Below are 23,130 nucleotides of genomic sequence, written 5' to 3'. Positions count from 1 at the left end.
AAGTAATCTCTTATCAGAACGATTTTCTAAGCAATTACAAGAGATAAATCTCATCAAAATCTTACCATTATATAGTAAAATCCCATATGGGAACACTCGCTAGAAAATTGAAGATCGCCAGCCAGAATACAACTTTGTTCTGTTGATAATTCGATTTTTTATTATTGTTTGCAAACTACACACAGTTGGAACTAAGCAGGGGAAACCACATACGTATGCATATCACTTTCTCATCTTACTCATCCTTCATGGAGCTTCAAGCTACTTAAATTCAATTCAATGTGTCCTAAACACTTAAATACATAAAGTTAATGCGGTGGGCCATTCTCTAATGATTATAATCGTCCAATTTAATGTTGGCAGCGTATTGCTGCAAAAACTCCACTTCCAGCGGATGCATCTCCTTGGCGGGTATGATCAGTGAGTGCAATGGGCCGCCCAGATCGGTGGCACGCATACCATGCAGCGTGCTAACAACAATCTGTTGGGTATCCTGGCCGACACGTGCCAGGCCCACGCACAACGACTGCTCATTTAGCACTGTATTCCGCTCCAGAGCATCCTTCTTCTCAACAATGGTCAGCAGCTGTTGTGCGGCTTCGGCGACGCTCATAAAACGCGGGGGCATGTACTCCTTGCGTTTGCGCATCAGCGACTCGAGGGTGGGCTCCTTAACCTTAATGTCCAGCAGACAGAGCGTGTGCATATTGTGCAGGCGATTCAGCTTAATCTTATCGTAAAAGCTATCCGGCTTCCAAGTCTCATCCCAATACGGTATGGAGACAGTTTCACCGAATTTGTACAGCTGCAGGCCACAACAGCCAATGGCATTCATAATGGACGCATTATGTATAACCTTATAGGGTATGTTCTTCTCCTTGGCGCGCAAAATGAAATCTGTGTGCGTTGTGGCGCCAAAAGGGTCGCCCACAACGAGCAGGGCGACGTCCGCCTCACCAGCGCCAGCCAAAATCTCATCGGCACCCTGTTCCACCAGGTCACGGTCAGCCAGCAGCAAGGGACGTCCATAGAACTCTTGCTAAACAAAAAAAAAAAACAACAATGTAAAACCGAATATTAATCGCATATATATACAGATTTAATATTTACGCCTCACGCACAGTTGTCCCTACTCACCATATCCTCAAGGCTGCAGCCCAGAATTGAGGTATACATTTCCAGGTACACACGACTACATTGCTTGACAATTTCAAGGCCTTTCACTGTGATATCCTTGATATCGCCCAGACCGAGTCCAATTAGATAGAACATTCTGTCTTGTTATTTGTGCGCAATTAACAATTGTTTACCTTGTGTGTATTTTTTTTTTGCAAATATATAAATGTGTAAATATATTTAAGCGCTATGGATGGAAACCGACACGTGCCCGTTATATTAGATTTGCACCTCGCTTGTTGCTTCTTCACGCGCGGACGACGCGATTGCACTAACATCTGATTTACAGTGTTGCCATGTGCGTCATTTTCCAATTTGATTTAAGGGCGCTTCGGAAAGATGTACTTATATAAGCTGGTCACACTAGCGCTGGGATTAAATTGAATAAAATATTAACAATTTATAATAAAAACAGTAGTTATTTTTGTTGATGCACATTTTTATTAATGTACACACACTTTTGGCACTTTTGTGTGTATGCTCTACTCGTATTGTTCTAGCAGTTCTAGCCCTCGTTAACATTAAAGCACTCAAATAAATACTAAAAATAATGTTTGAATTTGCGTACTATATTTTTCAACATTGGCTATCTATCGTTATCGAATCAGCCGATTTATTGCTGTATATTCCACGTGCGGCTGCAGCTTTAAAATTTGTCTCATCCTATTCTAGTGTTTGTTTATTAAATAATAGTAAACGTCAAGATGCCGCCGGTAAGGAAACCCAAACCCTATAAGATGCAGAAACAAGTGACACCGTCCAAGTCGCCGGACCAAAGTAAAACCGTAATTTCCGGCCAGGTGAGTTAAAGACTCCAGATAACGGTGCCTAAACTATATGCGCCACCATTTTTGCAGTTGAAAAAGAAACTGAACCACGCCAAGCCACAGCCAAAGGCGCACCAGGAGCGCGGTGTGGTGTTTATCAAACATTTACCACATGGCTTCTTTGAGCAGCAATTGCGTCAGTATTTCAAACAATTCGGACATGTAACGCGTGTGCGCCTCGCGCGTTCCGAGCGCACCGGCGGTAGCAAAGGATTCGCATTTGTTGAGTTCGAATATCCGGAGGTGGCGAAAGTAGCGGCAGATACCATGGACAACTACCTGATGTTTCAGAAAGTGGTAAAGGCCTCGTATATACCGCCCGAGCAGCAAAAATTTAATTACTTCAAGAAAACGGTGAAAAAAGTCACAAATAAGGTAAGCAACAGATGAAGATTGAATATAAATTGTATCTAATACTATGGTTTCTAGGCTGGCAAAGAGATTTATGTTTCGGATGTAACCAAAGCTACGCAGCGCAGTGTCAAGAAACAAAACGATTGGAACGAAAGTGCCTGCCAGAAAAGAACTGTTTCGGGCATCAAAAAGCTAAAGAATATGCAAGAGAAATATAAGCATTTGGGACTTGATTTTTCCAATTTCATAGTCGAACCTGTTAAGAAATCAAAGTTGACGGAACAGAAATCTAAGGCATCAAAAAGCAGCAAACAGAAAGTACCGGAAAAAGAGCTGGAACTGGCAGATCTGCTGGGCAACACCATCAACGAAGACTCGGATGATGAGGACTATGTTGATGCAAGTGACGATGATACTGATGAGCTGAACAGCGCTGAAGATGATAGCGAGGACGCTGAAGATGATGACGATGAAGAGGTGGAGCAAGAACTGCAGCCAAAACCAGCAGCTAAAAAGTCGCAGAAGAAAATCACTAGCGCTGAGCGCCAGTCTGAGCTGCTCAAACGCAAACCCGGCACGGGTGGTGTGCAGAAAAAGAAGAACGCTGCAGCGTCCAAAGTGACCAAAAAGGCGGCCACGAAAACGCTGCAACTGGCCGCGGCCAAGCAGTTGGCCAAGCCGCTGCAAAAGAAGGTTGGCAAGAAGCTGAAGTAACTATAGTACATTTACCATAACAGTTAAGTAAACAAAACGTTGTATAAAAAATATTTGTTTTTTTTTTTTAATTTCAACTAATGCGCTTTTGTGGAGCCGGATAACTCAAGCTTGATACGCTTGCATTTCATGCGACGATTTTGGAACCAAACCTTCACCTGGCGCTCGGTCAGCTCCAAAGCGACGGCAATTTCGTAGCGACGCAGCCGGGTTAAGTAATTGGAGTAGCAAAATTCAGCCTCCAGTTGCTTGAGTTGGGTTTTCGTAAACGCAGTGCGTTCCTTGCGCTGAGCGATGTGTGCGGTGGCGATGGGCTGCGTTGGAGTCGTGGATGTGGTTACGCTACCTGTCGATTGCAGGGCGTGGCAATCATTAGGCGCAGTATTGCTCCAGATCCTTTTCCCATAATCCTCATAGCTGGATGCATTGCTCTGCTCATAATTGTAATTATACTCCGCATAGCCGTCGTAGTTGGGCCAACCTTTTGTATCATTTACGTAGAAAGCGGACGGATCCGTGTCGCTGGCGCTGCAGTTCTTCATTGGAGTTCCTTATGGACGCACACTCTAATTAATACTGAACGCTCGGCCACATGAAGATGCCTCTTAAAACGATTTTTCTGCTAGACGCTGATTGGCTCGCACTCTCCGCAGCCGATTGGCTCAATCTGTTTTTCCAGTTAAATGTAAATGATGTGCCGCTGATATGATAATTGTGCGCAACATCTGGACACACAACTCCCCACACCCGCCGGCTCGACCAACCAGCCGTAACGTCGCGTGCTCTGCTTTGCCTTTGAGCGCTTGTGACACCCACAAACTATGTTGTTGTTTTTCTAAGACTCGGATGACCAGCCCGCTGATCTCAAAACAAAACAAAGAAATCTGACTAGAAACGGAAGTAGCTGCAGCGCGCATGTGTGTGGTTCTAGGTCTACAAACAAACATGAGTCAAGTGCTTTGTGCGCTTTGAAGAACTCTAAAATTTTAATATCGCTCGTAAAAGTCGATCGTCAGTTGGGGATTTATATAGTAGATGACTGACTGTCAATTGCACGCGCTTTTTAATTTTCGCGCATCATTTGGTTAGGCTACGGCGCGGATATCCACATCCTCAACTTTACACACTGGCCGCAACTTGTCTATTAGTTTGCGTTCAAGCTGATGTCATCATTATTCTGCAAATTTCAAAATGAATAATAAAAAGCTAAAATTTTTTTTAAATTATAATTTGGTTGATAAAATAATAATCTCGGCACTTAGTGACATTTTTAAATTTTAAACTCGCAACACAACCGCCAAACAACACACAACATCTGGCAACGCCATTTTGAGGCTGGACTCTTTATTTATTGCTCTTTAAATACTGAGAAAAATAAATTAATACCAGTTCTTGAATGTCAATTTTTGATTTGCCTCTATTAATTAGTGACAAAATCAAGAAATAATTTAGTATGGCTTATTGCTATACCTATTTAAAATGTAATATTTTTTCGACCCTTTTTAATTCGTGTCTGCTGACATGCGATAATATGAAAATGCTCCCATGTATAAAAAATCGAATGAGTACACCATTCGATATGCACTCTCATACCTAGGTGAATATAAACGAATGCGGCTATTAAACATCGATAAACTGAAACAACAACAGAAAGGCGTCCGTGGTGTTCGGTTCGCGAGTCGCGCATCCGCATCAGCTTTTTTTTCCAAAATTAATTAATTAAATTAATGCAAAGTAAGTTACTGCTTATGTTAATAGCACAAAATAATGTACAAACGCGCGCCGCAATGGCAAATTAAACTACAAACGGCAGAAGTGGCAGCAGAGCAGCAGCGACTGCGGCGAAGTGCTGAAAGGAGAGAGAGAAAAAATCTCTAAAAAAAAAACACCGAAAATCTTTAACGAGTTTTTGTGTTTGCAGATGCGGCAGCTGAAAAATTGCGTTAAAAGAAAGCTGCGCTATAGCCTGGCCACCAATTGAATTGTTAAATATGATCAACAAACTAGCAGTCAATTTTTAAGTTGTACTTGTGTGTGTGTGTGTGTGTGTGTGTTTCTGTCTGTGTTTTGGTGCGTGCATATGTGTGCGTTTATGCCTGCGTGTAAGTGAAATAAAAGCAATTGTAAATGAGTGCGCAAAGAAGTTGTGAAGTGGCGGCAGCGACAGCCAAGCCCAAAACTTCAGTCAAGCATTACGAGAGAGAAGAACGCTACAAATATTAAAACAAAGTGCAAATGACGAGAGCGCCAAACACATTGGCAAATTAAATACAAGTCAAAAAAGAAATAAGCAACGGTCAGCAGTTCCAGGTGTTCAGCAAATTGCAGCAGCAACAACAACAAAAACAGCAGCAACACACACTCACACCCGCACAGGGAGCGGCAGCAGCCACAGCAGTGGGCGACAACGTCAGCGTCGCGCAATGACCGAGGAATTGAAAGTGGTGCTGCGCCGCAGTCGCAGTGAGCAGCATTCCGGTTTCGGGTTTTCGTTGCTCGGCACAACTGGACCGCCGCATGTCATCTACGACATTGTTGAGAATTCGCCGGCCGCCGATTGTGGTGCGGTAAGTAATCCTCGCATATGTACACACTCTTTCCTCTGCTATGCCAGTATTTGTAAGAATACCACACATTGTGAACTATGCTAAAGGCTGCACCCTATCTCCTTCTACCGCAAACTCTCTTATCCTACTTGGCGTTGCTGTATTCTCATTTGAGACTGCCCTATGACTTCATCAACCACCAAGGTAGCATAACGGACTCAAGTAGTGAATATGCCGTGCACCACCCCCTTTTTGTCGCATTTGCCGCTGTTGATAAGCGCATTTTTTACGTTTGATGATTTTGTGAGTGTGAATGTGTGTGAGTGTGAAAAGCACTCAATTTTGGAGGCAAAAAGCTGCCAGAAGTCGCGGAACGCGAACCGCGACCTCGACGCAGTCATCGGCGTTGCCCATCTTCAATAACGCCCACTGTGATGTCATCGTGTCACTTGCCATTTTATTGGGGGCGCTGGCACTGACTAGCCGGGCGCAGTGACAGCTCCACAGTGTATACCACACACTCACACAGAACTACCGCTATGTATCAATTTTCGTTTGGGTTTCGCGTCTATTTACTTTTGTTATTGAAATTCCCATGAATTGCCCATTTGCTCATTTCGATTTCAATTTAATAAAAAAAAATAAAAAGAAAATATAAACATACATGATTGTGTGTCTGGGCGTGTGCACAGCCAGTAAAAAATAAAATGCGAGAATTGGCAATTCATTTTCCTATATTTATTTAAGTTTCCATTTCCATTTTAATAAATCTACAAGGCAATAAATCATTTGCATTGTAGAATCGTGACGCAAAAGATGTGCCTGAAAAATACTATTGCATAATAAATTAAGAATTAGTTAGTATTTTATATTCTTGAGAGAATCTTCTCCCTATGATAAGCGAGCTATTAATACTTATGCGGTTAATCAACAGTTTCGTTGTTGAAAACGAAAAATTAATTCTGTTAGATGATATCTTTGAAGTATCTTTTATCTTGGGGCTGCGCAGCGCAACTTTTTCTTATCAAATGAGTTATTCTTAGCTTAATTACTTTTCGACCTGGATTCTTACAAAAAAACGTATGATTTTAATTTTGCTTTGCGCATCAGATTTTGCATAATAAAACAATAGCAATCACTTTCGATTTTTTATAAAGGGTTTTTCTCACAGGATATTTGTTTTTTATGATCTCTATGAGTCGAAGGTCAACAATGCATTAGTATGTGGTACAGGGGTCGCTCGAAAAATATAACTAACGTTTTATAGTACTATACTATACTACATTTTAAACAAATTCATGAATATATATTTATAAATGAAAAAAATACGCTATATTAAAACCAAATAAAATAGACAATTTACATAGGGTTTTCAAAATCGATGTTAAATGAAATATTCTATACAAGTTCTGGAAGTTTTAATATCATACGCACATATGCCCATAAGTGTAATGACTTCCTTATATTAGAAATTTACGCACAGAATATAAAAAAATATATATATGTTATTAAAATATATGTATGCCTCATTTTAATTCCCTCAATAGGCTATTACTAAAGATTTGTGTTGAAAATCCCAAACACAAATCGGAAATGATTCGTTGGGGATATGTCCACGTACCGGGAGTTGTATTAGACGGAGCCGAACGTGTCACACATTTTAAATGCAACTTCAAATGCACAAAGTTCGTTAAAACAGTTTGGTTTTCAAAAGAAATGCAAAGTAATCGAACAATCACAACAACAGCAGAAAACAACAACAACAACAAGCAGAAAGCGCAGCTATAAAAAGCAAAGCAAAGACAAAATTATAAAAATAAGTCGCACTCACACACAGACACGATACGAACAGAAACACAGACGTGTACACAGTGTATAGTTATCAGACTTAGCAAATGTAAAAAGAAAATAAAAACAGAAAACAATAAGACAAACAAGCAACATGATGTTTGTACACGATTATTATTATTGCTTTTGACTTTTCGAGCGCGTCTTTTTGGTTATTAAAAATAACTTTATTCGAACGACTAAAACAACAAGAGAAAAGTGTGAAAGAGTTAAGGAACACAGACACAAAGAGTCGAGTGCAAAAAACGTGTTTTGAATTTTAAATTAAAATATTAAGTAATTTGACAAATGATTAAGAGAAAAATAAATGTTCGTATAAAAAAAGTTGTCAGCCAGTCGCAGCAACAGTGCCAATGACAGCAACAACAACATAAACAGCCGCAACGTGGCCTGCAGTCTGCTGACAGCGTCGACGTCGACGCTAACAGAGCAACCAACTCGCCGACTTCGTTGCCGGCGTTGTAATCACACTCACACATTCGCATACGCATACATACACACACATACACACGCATCGGCACGCACTTTTTCAATTTGTTATTATCGCTTTCGCTTACAACTTGTTGTTGCTTTCAGAGGGGATGCTATTGCTGTTGTTGTTTTTATTTTTGTCGTCTCTCTCGCTTGACGTCTTTACGTTTGTTGCCTTTTGCTATGTCTTTGTCTGTTGCTGTTGTTATGGGTGCGCAACATTTTTTCAATGGGTTGTGAATCTCATACAATTCTCACACTATGTGTATGTGTACATGTAAATGTGTAAGCATGCACTTGTATAAAGTCAATGTACATATATATATGAGCTATCTGCTGGATCGTGATTTAAGCGATAGTTTAATGTTAAATTAAAACGATTTCTATTTGTATTCTCAGTGAGAGACTATGTAAGAAGCTTTTTAAATAACAGGAGTTGTGACCATATTAAAATGTGGAAATATTTACATATGTATGTGTTTGTGAAAACTGAGATTGAGAGGGTTGTAAAAAACATCGCACTTATTTAATTGTGTCTTTAAGCGGGATAATATGCAAATGTTTAATACTTATACCTGCCGTAGAGGATATTTTCTTAGTTTTGTTGCAAACATATTAGTCCCAGAATTTACAAGTTAGGTAAGAACTTATATTACAAATTACATGAAAATGTACCAGTTGTTGTACATAAATTCTAAACGTGCCTGTAAGTTTCTGCACGCATCCCCTTTATGTCTATTGCATTCTATTTAGTTTATTGTTATTATTGTTAGTTGGCAGTTATGATGCGCTTTCTTTGCGTATTGCTTGTTTTTGTTTGTATACAATTTGATACGACAACGAACGACAAATTTGTATTAATTGCATTAAATACAGAAAACTGAAGAACTGGTCATCTGTTTGCCATATCAAATGTTGTTTACATTAAAGTGATTTTGTTTTCTATAAACACTCGCACCTGCATGTGCATAAATATGTATATACATATTAGTTTCATTTTAATACCAACTTATGTGCACACATACATAGGTTTATACGTAAATACAAACACGCATACAGAGTCGTCATTAATCAAATTCTGGGTTCTTCTACATTTTGGTGAATTTGTTTCTGCTCTTAGCTAAATTGCTTTTTAATTTCTACCTACGAGCTGTCTGTGGCTTAAAACGAGACCAGTTTAAGAACGAGAACAGTTCACATTTCAATTACATATGCACATGGCTATGTATGTGCATGCGTGTGTGTGTGTGTGTGTGTGCGCGCTCATTCTAAACTGGTCCAAAAGACGCATTAACAGCTTTAATCATCAACATTTGCCGCTGAACGCACATGGTTGCATATTTTTGTGGCCACAATCTTCCCCACCCACTTCCTTGCCCAGCCCCTTTTCACGATTGTCTGTCATCTTTTGTATGTACATATGTATGCGTCTGCCCCTCGGTCTTGCAAAATTCTAACGCTAAGCTTAATTAGACTTTAACTGGAAGTGACTAACGACTTTTGTTATTGTGATGTCTGAAAAGAAATTAATTGCCGCAGACAGGCGGGCAAACAAAAGGAACAAAAGAAAACCACAAGGCTATATTGATTTTTTTTTATCTAAGTGCAACTTTTACACACAAACACACACATACATTTAAGCACGGTTTGGTCAGCATTGCGAACTGTCGTGTTAGTTGCAATGGGCGTCTTTTATATATATAGTAAATACATATCATCCCACATTAAGAAAATTGTCATCAAATATAAAATTAAGCTAAGTTTGCTACAGAAACAACAAATTTTAACAAACTGTCGTTTGTGGGTTCAACGTGCGTAGCACACGAGTTGGTGGGTAGGTCACGACACGGTACGACAAAAGCAACGTGCACGCGACATTTTGCCATTTCGATAAATGTCAACGGTCCGCGTATGAACAAGAGAGTTTGTCGTTTCTCAGTTTTCTTTGGTTGGGTTGGAAGTCAAAAGTGCACACACTAAAGTAAATTCGCTTTAATTGAATTACAAAAGTAGAAAAAAAATGCGCGCGTTTATTAAGTTAGTTTTTAATGGTAGCTCAACGGGTGAAGTAGACTAAAGTGTGAGGTAAGCTGAGTGGGGGGTGGCCTTTGGAGAGGTTGTTGGCGGCGTTGAGCGCACGCTGCGGTTCGTTGCACGCCACGGCACAGCGAACAGCGCAACAACAACAATAACAACAAGCATTTACGAAATAATAAGTTAGAACAATGAGTGCATAAGGCACTCGGCTAGCAAAAAGCAGCCGAAGAAAGCGCAGTGTGCAATAAACTTTGCGCTAAATCTGAGCATTCTATTAAAAATGTGTTTGTTTGTGTGCGTTCAAGCGGCGCAAAAGACGCTACCAAACACTAACTACATATACATACATATGTTTGTTTGTATATAATGCACTTAATGTACATACATATGTATGTATAAATGGCTGCACTTTGTCTGACGGTGTTGCCACTTGGCTGCAAATTGAGTGGCAGCACTTGTAGTTGTCATCCGTCTTGAGTTCTTTTCACGTGCATGTGTGTATCTATGTTATTGTTGTCTCTTGTTTTCTTTGTTCGCACTCCCTCTGCTTGCCACTTTAAGAATGCTCAATTAGACGCAAAGTGGCCAACGAGCCGGCCGGCTACCTACCTGATTGGCGTAGTCGACTGGATTATCCCCCCACCTCTAGTGCCCTGGTTAGCTATTTGGGCATGTACATATGTGCAGTGCAGTCGCGAATTTGTATGCGAACGCAAATCAATAGCAAAACGGGCACCAAAAATAAACTTGTTTTTTCTTCTTCTTGCTTTGTTTAAAAACATTTTTCTGGGTGGTTTGCTCGTGCTGTAGTTTACGCTTTGCACAAATGCAAAAACAGGTCACATTTCGCGGCCGTTTGAGGAAGGGGTTACAATTCGTGCTAATTCCTCAGCCTCGGCTGTTATTTTTAGTTTTATTTCTGCGTCTCACACTAAAATAGGCAAAAAGTTAAGCAGCTGTGAAATTGTCGTTAAAATTGAAAGCCAACTCAAATGCTTTGTATGTACATGAGAATGCACAGTTAGAAAAAAACTTGTTCTAGAGCATAGCGATGCGGTTTATTTAAATAACGAATTACGGTAATGGTTTTTTATATCTTTAAATTTGCATATTTACTAAGTTCACTGGAGCGCTCAACGCGTTAATAACTCAATTCCAATATTCGCAAACAGTTTTGTGTGAAAAAGAAATGTCCACATACAATCGCGCCAGAATTAATATCATGCTAAGGGGGGAAACCGACACTCAAATTGACATAATTAAGCACACCGAAAGCGGTGCCATAACTCCATTAGTGACTTCCGTTCTTTTACCGGTTGCACAACTCCTACACACCTATGAACGGATAGTGTATTAATAAAGTGAACTTTGTAGTGTTTATTTGCTTTCATTTAAAATGAAAGGGAGCACACAATAGACAGAGAGTTCGGATTGCTGGCAAGGCCGTTCAAATACAAGTGGTAAACATTTTGAATGATTGCGAATAAGCGACTGCGCGATGCTGCTGTTATCGAATTAGGTAGATATACGCTGAAGCAAAATAGAGTAAAAAAATATAATATATGTATAAGCAGCGTATTTAAATGAAACGTCACAGCAGACTGACAAACTGACAGATATAGACTGCTGTGCTTGACAAGCATGATGATAAATAACAGACAGCTCTGTGACATTGCAGTGGTCACTCTATTCACAATGGTTCACGCTATGAGCACAAGTGAAAGAGAAAGGAGACGCCGATGTTGCTGTGTCGCATGGCAACACTGCAAAACAATAGCAAGCGAAAAACAAGCACGTTCAAACGAAGTGGCAAAGCTATTAGTCTAATAACAGTTTAAAATTGACTGAACAGCAGGTATCCAGCTCGTAGCCCACTTAAACACAGCGTAGCCCTGTTTGTGTTTGCTTACCTTTTGTAGATAGTACGCCACTCTATGGCTGATTGGGGCAGGTGGAATTGCCAGCACTCGCAAGTCGATTTTACGCCTATGTAAAGCCCTGTTTTTGTTTTTAAACCTATCATTGATTTTCTATAAATTTCATGTCTCTTTTTCAAACGACTGACTGAGTGACGCGTAGAAAGTGCTTATTTATTTTTTCTGTTAGAGATGAGTACGTGTCAGTTTTTCATCTAACACATAGGTATATGCACTAAATGTTACCGTATAGTTATTTCAAGAACCTCCCGCTTTTATCACTATAAGACTTTGCTGTCAATATTGAACTAAGATACATATTGAACAGGTCACTAAACATTTTTTCCTATTTTCTATTTGATATATTATTTTAAAATAATCAGAATATGCGAATTTAATTCGTCTTTCGTGTTTGGTAAAAATATAATCAATAATTATTTTAATTTTGCCGGTTTTTCCCAAAGAAACCTTAAACCTTACTATTTGAAATTTCTATTGACATGAGCACGTTTTAGGTCGTATGTGTTCGTGTCACGACATTAAGCACGACGCCCGTTCAACTCTATTTGCAGCCACTGTTAGCCGCCCCAATGCCTTCGCATAACGGTGAAGGCAATGCTCGTGCCGCACTGCTTCGTACTTGACTAGGTCAACGCCATGTCGCCAACGTCGTCATGGATGGCATTGCGCTGACACTAATACAATCAAATCATTGGCTTGTTTACCTGCATACCTGGCTGCCAGCCTACCAGGTTGTGATTGGGTGGGCGTACAGTTGTTGCGATTGTTAATTGATATTGCTGGCACAATAAACTGATTTGAAATCAACAAAAAAGCATCATTGAATATGAGTTCAAGAAAAGACAAGTGCCATTAAACAAAGCAGCCGAAATAAATATTAATATATCTATAATATTAATCCAATGCTTTTGACACTAATTGGGGCATTAAGTGTTTATGTGGAAGTAGATAAGACAAACTAGGCGTGAATATTTAATCGATTCAAGGCGCCGTAACTCTAGACGTTATCAGTGCTTATGGCGATTAAATTTGATTTAAACGCGTTTGCTATATAGCCTTTAGATACTAAAAATACCAACAATTATGAACAACTTATTTATTAATGTTTTATTGATTGCGATTGAAGAACTTTTCAATTGGTTTAATTGCTGAATGCCAGCCGCTGACTTGTGATTGCATATGTATGTATATTCTCTTACGAGAGCAGCACTTACATACATGTGCTCACGACTCTCTTAAGCCAATTGAACACGCCTAGTCAACAACAAACTAGGTATTTAGTTTAGGGTTACACGATTACACGGAGTAGACATCATCGATAAAAACGTGACTTACCGCAAGAAAGAAAATGAAGAAGGTTGAGCGTCGTGAAATCAAATCAATTTGCAAACAAATTATACGTAAACATACAAACATATGTGCATGCATGCATATCTCAATTTTAGCGAAAGATCCAGCGATCTATGAGAAAGTGAAGAGCTGGCTAACGGCAACAATATGTGTGTGTGTTGTGTGCTGCCAAGTTACAAAGCAAAAAACTCCAAACAATTTATTAGTCTTATTGGCGCATTTTACTTATTCATAAATGTTTAATTACACAAAATTACAAACGATGAGATTTTTAACGCAACGCACACAAACTCTTATCAGTGGTATGCAAATGTGTGTATGTGTATGTGTTAGTAAGCAAGTCACAGAGGGCCTTCTCAACACTAAATTTGCATTAGGTATGTTGGCCATTAATTTATCTCTTTGTTTGTTGGAGTTTTGCTTATTTCCCCAAAAATTACGTAAATGTACACACAGACACACATGCACATGCACATGTGTATGTCTGTTTCCCGCAAACCAAGGGACTTGAATTTAATTTTTTATCAGCATTTCAATGACGTTGCCTTTTATAGCAGCGCGCTGCATTCACTCTCTTCATCGCAGCGCTTGCTGACTGCGCTCTCTATGCTGTGCAGACCAGACGCAGGCAAGAGCTTCGTGCAACTCTGCGCTCATATGTCGACTATTGTGAATGAAACGTGCATATACCGCATAAATTAGTGCAATTTTTAAGTTTATTTACTTGCATCGCTGCGAGCCAAATACTTTTTTAAGAAGGCAGATAAAAAAAGCGAAAGTGTCGCACATTACACGCGTATGCATAAATTATAAAATCGACTACAAATAAAGGCACTTGCGCGCTATTAATTATGCAATAAAAGCAACTTCTCGTTTGCATTTAGCTTGAGGAGCGATGTGCTCTAATTTTCGTTTTTGGAATAAGTGGCTCATATCTTAAGCAGCATGTTTAATAAGTTTATGGAATAAACTATGTGCCTTGCCTTGACTAAAGAAGTGCGTACCGCCCTGGTGAACAATTTTTTGACGTCAGAACAGTCGAATAAGGCGCCAATGCCGATTCGCTTGTTCTCGTTGTTGTTGACACGCTGATGCGAAGCAAAATAAGAATTAAAAATAGTTTAGAAGCGCCGACAAGTTGGACTGATGGGGGATGTACATATATCCGCGTGTACCGTCGCTTCCGAGCAATCAAAAAAAATAGAAACGAAAATCAATAATACAATTGGAGTCCCATTTCGGCTCGCTTCTAATCGGGAAACTATCAAAATGTTGCCAAATTTCCGTAAATATTTTTTTTAACATTTTTGTTTTTTTCTACTTTGCAGGTAGAAGCGGGTGATGTTATATTGAAGGTCAATGGCATCGATGTGCATCGTCACACCACAAAAGAAGGTAAGTGAAGTTTTATCTATAGCTATCTATTTTATTAATCTTAAATTTAATTTCAGTGCTTAAATGTTTGCGCCTATCGGAGAACTTAGTAACCTTGGAACTGAAACGAGGCAAGTGACAAGCACAAAAATAGCTCCACAATTATTTCACATCTTTTTTTTGACAGATCCCAAGCTCAAGGCGCGCATTAAAGAACAGTTGGCTAATACGCAGAGTCCGCATTACGTGGACATTGAATCTCCCGTCAATATCTACGATTACAGTAGCAGCCCGAACGCTGCCTCTCCCAAGCATCAGCGCCAGCATCAGAAGGGCGGAACCACGCCCACCAATTCTGGTTCGCCAGCGTTGCGTTATAAGTCGCCTACGCATTTGCCATCGCTACGTCAGAATTCGCCAACTACAACAGCGATAACGTCAATTGCCGCAGCGTCCACTACAACCTCAATTCACACGCACAGCCGCAACTCTTCCGCCAGCTCGACCAAGATTCAAATGGTGGAATCCACCACAATTACGACGAGCATTAGCAACAGTAACATTGCCACATCACCCACTGCAGCTGTCAGCGGCGCTACCTCGCCCACATTTCGCCCTTCACGCATTCCACAGGCTCTGAAAGCCGCCGCCCAAAAGCCAGTGCCACAAGTGCAGTCGCCGCAGCATAAGCGACCACGTCCCTCCCAAATACCAACGAAAGCAGCTAACGGCAACGGCTTGCAGCCGCTACAGCACTCGAACAGTTACAGCGGGAGTCCAGCCGTTTCCCGGCAACGCCACACGGAACGCGAGCCAGAGCCGGAACCGAATTCGGCACCGCCGCAGCCGGCAAAGGCGCCACGCTTTGAGGCTTATATGATGACCGGTGATTTAATATTGAATCTATCAAGAACTCCCCAATCCAGCAATTTGCTAACGGCTCAAGCCAAGAAGGTAATGCCCAAGGGCAAACCAGAATTTATCCCGGCAAATGGTTCTCGACATAAAGCCCTCCTCATCCACATCTAATAACATTTTGCATTTGTTTTTAGGTGGACAGTCTGCGGGATTTTCCGAAACGCAATCTGGCGAATGCACGTGCCAATGGCGCCTTAGCACCGCGTGCCTCCGGCGAGTCTTCGCCCACATCTTCTTCATCGGTGGATTCGCCAACTAATACGGCTAGCTCGGATTCCATTAAGCGCGAGGCTAGGCTTCAGCGGGGCCAGCAGCAACAGCAGCAGCAACAACAACAACAACAACAGCAGCAGCAGCAACGCGACAGCATCAACAACAGCTACAATCGTCGCGATTCGCTGACCAACGACACTTTGTTAATGTGCGAGGAACTGGAGTGCGATGAGGATGCCACTACGGACTATGGGGACAATAAACGCCAGCAGCAACGTCAGCAGCAGCAGCCACAACAACAGCGCTATCGACAGCAGCAGCAACAGCAACAACAACAACAACAGCGCTATGAGTACTACCAAAACGAAGATGAGCTGGAGGCGGATCAGGATGAACGCGAAGAAGATCAAACACATTACGACATTACAAACATCGAAACGTACCAGAGTGGTTTGGGTCGCGGTGACGAGGACGACAGCGATCGCCAGTGTTTGGTTGATGAAGATGATGATGATGATTATGATGAGGAGGATAACGATGCCGGCGATGAGGAATACTCTACAAATTCACTAGGCTCCGGTTCCGGTTCAACCAAGCAGCGTATGCGTATGCTCAAACAGCGTAGCGTGATGCGGCAACAACAGCAACAGCGTAATCGCGATGCCGTTGATTGTGCTGCACGTGTGACCGCCGGCTATTCCGCATCCACATCCAACTCATCTGGCACGGTTAAAAGCGAGGCGGTTTTGGGCCTGGGTCAGGATGAGACCTCCTTCTCAGTACCAACATCGCCAATTTCGCTGTCGGCGCCTCTAATTGATAAGGAGACGGCCAGCTCGGTGCCCACCAGCCCGGAGCCCAGCTCCCTGGCGGCCGAGTCGAATAATGCTGCCGCTGGCGTTGGGGCCGTTGTGGTGCGTCGCCACAATGGTCACGTGGTGCGCAAGTGTGACGCTGCAGGCTTTCGCACCAGCAAGTCTGAGGATCATCTGCAGCAGGTACAGCGCGAGGGCATTGCGGCTGTGATACCAATCGATATTGATGAGGATGTGAATAGCTCATTAAATACGCTGCTGGATACGCGTCACGATTCAGAAGATTCGCAGGTAAGCGTTGGATTAATGGACCTTGAGTTAGCCCAAGCTAAAAATTGTAAATAGCTATAGGGAGGCCTTATATGCAGGCCTAAATATAGCCGAAAATACAACATATAGACAGAGATAGCTGAGAACTTCCAGCCCCAGAACACGCACAGTGTCATATTGCCTGTAGTATATACTCTTTTAAAGTGATTTTGTAGTGTAATGACTGTTGTGTATAGTTGCTATGGTTGCTATGGTTGGTTTCCTTAATATACTTGGAAATAATTGATCTAACCACGTAGTACTGTTCGAATCTATCATAATATATTTAGTATATACAATCCGCTGTATTTTGCATACACAGTAATCCATTATACAAAATGTTCTCTATAACTGTGCAGTCACTTTACTTACTCTCGTTACTTGTCACTCTTTACTATTTACTCGTTACTCGTTACGATTTACTTTCCAACTCCACAAAAATTAACAACTTCTATCTTGTTTATCTTACTCTTACTTGTGTTTCTTCTTTCTTTCCTTCCTTTCGTTTTCTCTGTTGATTCGTATTTTACCTAAACTTTTTCTATAAATGCTCAAATTCTTGAAAAAAAAAAAAAATTACGCGCTTTCCAGTCAACGACAACATCAACAACTGCATCAACGATTAAGAACAACTCGTCGGCGCTGAACAACAACGAAAGTGAGCCGTGCAACAACAATAACAATAACAATGAGAGCAACGAATTGTCACCAACACCGACAACAACAACAACAACAACAACAGCTACAACAAGCAGCGGCTGCAGCAACAAATTAAACTATATTTTGCTCAAAAAGGTTGCCATTTATTAAGCATGGCATGCTCTGAATTAATGTGACTTAATGCGTTTATCATTTGCAAATTTTTTATGTTTTGTTGAATGCACTTGTGCGAAACGTTTGTATGTAGACAAAACTAACGCTTACCGACACACAGATACTCTTTCACATACACACAAACGGCTACACTTGGCAATTATTGAGGGTCCTCTCAGATTGGGCAACGGCATATGGAAATTAAACAAATCGACTATAATATGCATAAACTATATACATTTTTAGTTTAAAGAAGCATACCAATTGACCTCTTACTAATCAGTGCTCTTTCAATGCAGGCATCGAATCGCGACCGCATCGTTTGGACTTACAATGCGCCACTGCAGCCGCATCAGTTGCAGCAGTTGCAGCAGCAACAACAACAGCAGCAGCAACAACAACAACAGCAGCAGCAGCAGCAATACTACGGTCAGCAATCGCATTCAAATTCACATTCAAGCTCCATTAGCTCATCGCCACAGCATTCGGCAGCCGGCAGTCCGGCCTCGCCCACGTCGGTGTCCTCGTCCGTTATGTCCTCGTCAGGCTCGAAAAGCGCACAACAGCAGCTACAGCAAAATCAGCTACAGCAACAGCAGCAGCGGGAACAGCCATCTGTTTTTGTGCCGGGTCTGTTGGGCTGCCCTCATGGTGGTGGTGCTAATGGTGCTAATGGTGGTGGTGGTTTTGGCAACGATCAGAGCGTCTCAGAGGCCATTTCAAATATCTCTAGTCCCGACTATCAAGACGACGATAACTTATTAAGTTCTCGCGATATTTTAGGCGGCATGGTACTTAGCGATCCCAGCGACTCGGACTCCACCATACTCGTCTCGGACGCGGCAGCCCAGCAGCGTCAGCAACAGCAGCAGCTGAAGCAACAGTTGCGCGCCCAGCAACAGCAGCGGGAACGTGAACGTGATCCGTCCGAGCACAAGCTGGTCATTCAGGTGCGCGGCATGGATAATAGCAACACCAGCAGCGCAACACGTTCTGAAGAGGATGGCACCACACTAACAGAGGAGCCGCTTACAGCGATTGGGGCGCGTGATGGCTCGCCGCCCGTTTCGGATGATGGCAGCGATGTCGAGTCACTGCACTCGTATCACTACTCGCCCAAAGCCGTGGACATGCCCTCGGCCATACGCCTGGCCAAAAGACTGTATGGTCTCGATGGTTTCAAGAAGAGCGACGTGTCGCGGCATCTTAGCAAAAAGTGAGTTGCTCTTTTGATATTCATTTGGGGGCCAAACGTAATGTCCATTCTGTTTGCAGCAACGACTTTAGCCGCGCTGTAGCTGATGAGTATTTGAAGCATTTCAATTTTGAAAAGAAATCTTTGGATCTGGCGCTGCGTGAATTTCTGCAACAATTCTCGCTGTCTGGCGAGACCCAGGAGCGTGAACGCGTGCTGGTACATTTCTCGAAACGTTTCCTGGACTGCAATCCCGGCACATTTAACTCACAGGATGCAGTGCACACTCTGACATGCGCCATTATGCTGCTCAACACAGATCTGCATGGGCAAAACATGAATCGCAAGATGAGCTGTGCCGAATTCGTTGACAATTTGGCCGATCTCAACGATGGCGAAAACTTTCCAAAGGATGTGCTCAAGTATTTGTATCAGGCCATCAAAACCAAACCACTGGAATGGGCTCTGTAAGCAAATGAATCAATTATTTAGCAGCTTATCCCAATTAAAGCTTCGCTCTGCTTTTAGCGATGATGAGACCGGGGAGCAGCAGCAACAGCAGCGCACCAATAACAGTACCGCACTGACTGGCGTCAGTCAGAATCCTTTCCTGGATGCACCTGAATCGGCCACGGCGGTGGAGTACAAAAAGGGCTATGTGATGCGCAAATGCTGCTACGATACTAGTTTCAAGAAGAGTGCGTTTACAATTAAATCCCAATCTAAAAAATATCAAGTTAAATTTGATTTTTTTAATAGCACCGTTTGGCAAACGCTCTTGGAAAATGTTTTTTATAACGCTGCGCGATCTTGTTTTATATCTGCACAAGGACGAGCACGGCTTTCGCAAAAGCCAAGTAAGTTGACAGTGGGTGTAGTCAGTTTCATCTCAACTTAACCCTTTCGTCCTTTTCCTTTCCAGATGTCCGACAATTTGCATAATGCGATACGCATACATCACGCACTGGCCACCATGGCCAACGACTACACTAAAAAGCAACATGTGTTCCGGCTGCAAACAGCCGATCAGGCCGAGTATCTGTTTCAGACCAGCGACTCAAAGGAGCTGCACTCCTGGGTAGAGACCATTAACTATGTGTGCGCAGCGTTTTCGGCGCCGCCTCTAGAAGGCGGCGTGGGTAGTCAAAAGCGTTTCCAGCGTCCGCTGTTGCCCAGTGCACAAACAAAACTGTTGATGGTGGGTGTAACGTTTCTACTTTATATATTTATTTAATTATTCGTCAATTATAAAATATCCAGAAGGAACAGCTTGACTCGCATGAGTTACAAGTGACCCAATTAAAGCATGAACTGAAGGAGCATCAAAAGGCGCCCGTGCCCAGCAAAGGTTTACCGCTTCAGAACCACAAGGAGAAGGAGGCGTACTTGCAATATGAGGTGAGTCCTGACGGGTACAAGTTTAGCCTAGTTATCAACTAATGTATTTATTTATCAGCTCCGTCGCTACGAGGCTTATGTTAACATTTTAACCGCCAAACTGCTCACCGATCAGCAGCCATTGGAGCTGCAATGTCAGCAGGCAGCAGCGCCAACGCTTGAGGAGGACGCGGACACATTCCCTGTGGGCACAGGCAGCATGCCAACAACGCCGCAAAGTATTAATACTCAACAGCAGCCGCAGCAGTCAACCAACAGCAGGTATAGTCAACAACAGCGCGCCAGGAACTCCTCCTCTAGCGGCAATGCCCAGCAGGACATTGGCTGACGCGTAATGGGAGTTTTCTCAGCTTGTGTGGTTTAATGCCCTTTTTTAATAAGTTATATTCTTGTTTATTTTGTGTGTTTTTTATTTTACTTGTTTTCTGTGTTGTTACTCTCTTCAGCTTGTGTTGCTTTGTTAATTGTTGTGTTTGTCGGCTAGTCCTCTAACTAACTCAACAAACATTTATGTAAATACAAACCGTCCTATGTTTTAAAAGTTTTGTTGTTACGCTTTGCACTATTCGTGTGTCCAAGGCGTATGACCCTATCAATATTATAATAATCAGACCATGCAGAAAGCTTTAATCACAAATTATATCAAAACAAAAGCCTAACAATAATTAATTATATTCTAAATTGATGCGCGTAGGCATTTAAAACTGTAAGAAGCCTTATCTAATTAGTTAATATACCAATTTGTTTGCTTTTGTATTAAAGTTTGTTTTTTAAAGCCACACAATTTAATGTGAAAACTCGTGAACTTTATTAGGAGTATAAGAAAGAAAAGTTTCGGCTAGTATAATAGATAACTATAACAGAAATAAGATTTTGTAGCACTCGTAGCTAACAAAAGTTTTTGGCGTTCTTCAAAAATTTTAGATGAAAAAGAAATAAAACCAAAAAAAAACACTAATGTGGTTCAAATGTAGCAACGTTTACTGTTTATACCTTGCCTAAACGCATTCTAAATATACATCTAAATCGGTAAAGTCGTTTATAAAGCGAATACATTTTAATGTAACTAGTTGTAGAATGACAATTCAATTAATTTAAATAGAGCTCTTTGAGACGTATGCGCGCGCACACACACAAACACTCACACAGACACACTTACACCCTAATGTTGCTGTTTGAAAAAAAATGTAATTTTGGCCTAGCTGTTAGACAAACATAATTCACACACTCTCATATACATACACAACTACTGATTTATACTATATACATATAAGAGTCATGCTAACCATGTGGACAACTCATATGCAAATGCTGCTTGTTTTCAGCATATTCCCTGTTCTGTTGCGTTATGTTTCATATCAAGCAAGCAAAATGGCAAAAACCAAAAAGAAGAATTCTTAAATTTTTACAGATGGTTCGATGGCACCTGCTGTTGTCTGGCGCCCTGGCGGCAATTGCTCTCCTATTTCAAAAGCTAAATATAAGAATGCAATTTTTGTCACATTTTTTGATTAGCGAAGAACAACAACAAAACCCACAGCAGCAATCACAAGCAACAATTGCACATTGGAGCCAACAACAACAAGAACAACAATAAAACAACTCCAGCAAAAACTGCAAGAACAAGCAATCTATAGAGATTCAGATCTTAATAATGGCTCGCCCCAAATGTGAGCAAGTCAAATGCAAAATTTAAATGTTTTAACATTATTGTAAACTGTCCAGTTTGTATAGCTTGGCTGTATATATACATATATATATATATATCATATATATTATCTGATTATATTTCTGTTTATTTCTATTTGAACTATGCATATATTTAACTTTTTTTAAACTTGTATATAATTTGTATTAATATCAAATTTGATTTTCACTTGCAGAAAAGAGAAGAAAAAGAAATAATAACGCATTTTCGTTTTGCTATTGATTTTCATCATTTAACTATACACAAAAAACACTTTGGCAATTGGTAAGTGCCGCAACCATTAAAATAAAATAGAAAAAGTATTCAAAATTCTTTAATTTATGCTTATTTCTCTGTTTAATGCAGCCAATGTCTATGATAAAATACTCCAATTGCCACAACACAAAACACCACACACACAACTCGCACACCAATGCATCACTCACATGGAGGGGGACTAGATGATGACTAGATGACGATGAGCAAGGGATTGGGGGAGGGGGGATTAGAGACTAACTAAAAAAACACTCGCGCTTTGCGGCTGTGCCGTGCGGCGCCCAAAACAGTCTGCCAATAATACAGAATTTATGTACATTTATTAAGCTACATAAAACATGATAATGACTTTTTGTAATCGCAAGTTGTTAAGGGTCTTTGGATCCTATACACAAAACGCTCGTTCAACAGAGTACTAAAAAGATCGAAAAAACATTTACAGCCCAATTATTTGGCCTTATTACATGAAATTTAACCCACGTCGGGCATATAATCTAATATATAGCATATTAACTATATATCGCATAATGATTGCAGGCACTTTTGCTCAGAGCTTAACCCTGACAGTCAAGTGCTAACCCCTAGTTTTCACATAAATTGTTAATTGAAGTCTTAAAGAAGCCGCTAGCGCTCCTAACATTACCTTTGTTCTATTATTTGGCAATGGACTCTGCTGAACGGCATTTTGTGCTGTACCCCGTATACACTGCTTATTCACATCAAGAATACTTATTATTTAAAAAAAAAAAAAAAAACAAAAGAAACTTACATCATTACCTATGCTATCATTATAAATGATAAAAATAAATTATTAAAACACTTTCTCTATGCAATAACCTCAATAACAACAACAGCGAATTATGTCGGAAGGG

The 23,130-nt window shown here is 41.1% G+C and overlaps 4 protein-coding genes across 13 annotated transcripts; 2 read left to right on the top strand and 2 right to left on the bottom strand.

Moving 5' to 3' along the window:
- Positions 1-133: 133 nt before the first annotated feature.
- On the bottom strand, positions 134-1,453 carry Dph5 (diphthine methyl ester synthase). Its single transcript, XM_064693574.1, has 2 exons — positions 1,138-1,453; positions 134-1,039 (listed from the first exon to the last, which is right to left on the bottom strand). The coding sequence occupies exons 1-2, from the start codon at positions 1,270-1,272 to the stop codon at positions 329-331; spliced, it is 846 nt and encodes a 281-aa protein (XP_064549644.1). The 5' UTR covers positions 1,273-1,453; the 3' UTR covers positions 134-328.
- Positions 1,454-1,779: 326 nt separating this feature from the next.
- On the top strand, positions 1,780-3,122 carry LOC135436107 (MKI67 FHA domain-interacting nucleolar phosphoprotein). Its single transcript, XM_064693573.1, has 3 exons — positions 1,780-1,976; positions 2,034-2,378; positions 2,433-3,122. The coding sequence occupies exons 1-3, from the start codon at positions 1,881-1,883 to the stop codon at positions 3,069-3,071; spliced, it is 1,080 nt and encodes a 359-aa protein (XP_064549643.1). The 5' UTR covers positions 1,780-1,880; the 3' UTR covers positions 3,072-3,122.
- Positions 3,123-3,135: 13 nt separating this feature from the next.
- On the bottom strand, positions 3,136-3,613 carry btn (buttonless). Its single transcript, XM_064693572.1, has one exon. The coding sequence runs from the start codon at positions 3,611-3,613 to the stop codon at positions 3,149-3,151; it is 465 nt and encodes a 154-aa protein (XP_064549642.1). The 3' UTR covers positions 3,136-3,148.
- A 1,062-nt stretch (positions 3,614-4,675) lies between these two features.
- Efa6 (Exchange factor for Arf 6) lies at positions 4,676-23,086 on the top strand. Of its 10 annotated transcripts, XM_064693539.1 has the most exons (17): positions 4,676-4,805; positions 4,993-5,638; positions 14,589-14,655; positions 14,712-14,765; positions 14,822-15,588; positions 15,687-16,871; positions 17,481-17,684; positions 18,002-18,918; positions 18,978-19,364; positions 19,426-19,595; positions 19,657-19,754; positions 19,820-20,095; positions 20,158-20,295; positions 20,354-20,556; positions 21,621-21,965; positions 22,179-22,267; positions 22,349-23,086. In XM_064693539.1, the coding sequence occupies exons 2-15, from the start codon at positions 5,495-5,497 to the stop codon at positions 21,694-21,696; spliced, it is 4,686 nt and encodes a 1,561-aa protein (XP_064549609.1). In that variant the 5' UTR covers positions 4,676-4,805; positions 4,993-5,494; the 3' UTR covers positions 21,697-21,965; positions 22,179-22,267; positions 22,349-23,086. The 10 variants fall into 10 exon arrangements, with proteins under 10 accessions (XP_064549609.1, XP_064549611.1, XP_064549615.1 ...); XM_064693541.1 differs by lacking the exon at positions 21,621-21,965; XM_064693545.1 differs by lacking the exons at positions 22,179-22,267; positions 22,349-23,086 and having other exon boundaries at positions 18,002-18,131; positions 18,486-18,918; positions 21,621-22,081.
- The last annotated feature ends 44 nt before the right edge of the window (positions 23,087-23,130 follow it).

The sequence above is a fragment of the Drosophila montana genome, unplaced genomic scaffold, assembly GCF_035044405.1.
Source record: "Drosophila montana isolate Dmon_TW-CO22-7 unplaced genomic scaffold, ASM3504440v1 contig_3733_1, whole genome shotgun sequence".
In the NCBI taxonomy this organism is placed as follows: domain Eukaryota; kingdom Metazoa; phylum Arthropoda; class Insecta; order Diptera; family Drosophilidae; genus Drosophila; species Drosophila montana.
Note: the sequence above shows the minus strand (reverse complement) of the source record. Positions and strands in the feature narration are given on the sequence as shown.

What these genes read in the sequence shown, in the direction of transcription:
- Efa6 (XM_064693539.1), top strand. Translation starts at nt 5,495, where the DNA reads ATGACCGAGGAATTGAAAGTGGTGCTGCGCCGCAGTCGCAGTGAGCAG. An exon ending in ACGGCTTTCGCAAAAGCCAA is followed by an intron (nt 19,755 to 19,819) that starts GTAAGTTGACAG and finishes TTTCCTTTCCAG; the next exon opens with ATGTCCGACAATTTGCATAA. An exon ending in AGGCGTACTTGCAATATGAG is followed by an intron (nt 20,296 to 20,353) that starts GTGAGTCCTGAC and finishes TTTATTTATCAG; the next exon opens with CTCCGTCGCTACGAGGCTTA.
- Dph5 (XM_064693574.1), bottom strand. Translation starts at nt 1,272, where the DNA reads ATGTTCTATCTAATTGGACTCGGTCTGGGCGATATCAAGGATATCACA. An exon ending in GCTGCAGCCTTGAGGATATG is followed by an intron (nt 1,040 to 1,137) that starts GTGAGTAGGGAC and finishes TTTTTTGTTTAG; the next exon opens with CAAGAGTTCTATGGACGTCC.
- LOC135436107 (XM_064693573.1), top strand. Translation starts at nt 1,881, where the DNA reads ATGCCGCCGGTAAGGAAACCCAAACCCTATAAGATGCAGAAACAAGTG. An exon ending in AAACCGTAATTTCCGGCCAG is followed by an intron (nt 1,977 to 2,033) that starts GTGAGTTAAAGA and finishes CCATTTTTGCAG; the next exon opens with TTGAAAAAGAAACTGAACCA. An exon ending in TGAAAAAAGTCACAAATAAG is followed by an intron (nt 2,379 to 2,432) that starts GTAAGCAACAGA and finishes TATGGTTTCTAG; the next exon opens with GCTGGCAAAGAGATTTATGT.
- btn (XM_064693572.1), bottom strand. Translation starts at nt 3,613, where the DNA reads ATGAAGAACTGCAGCGCCAGCGACACGGATCCGTCCGCTTTCTACGTA.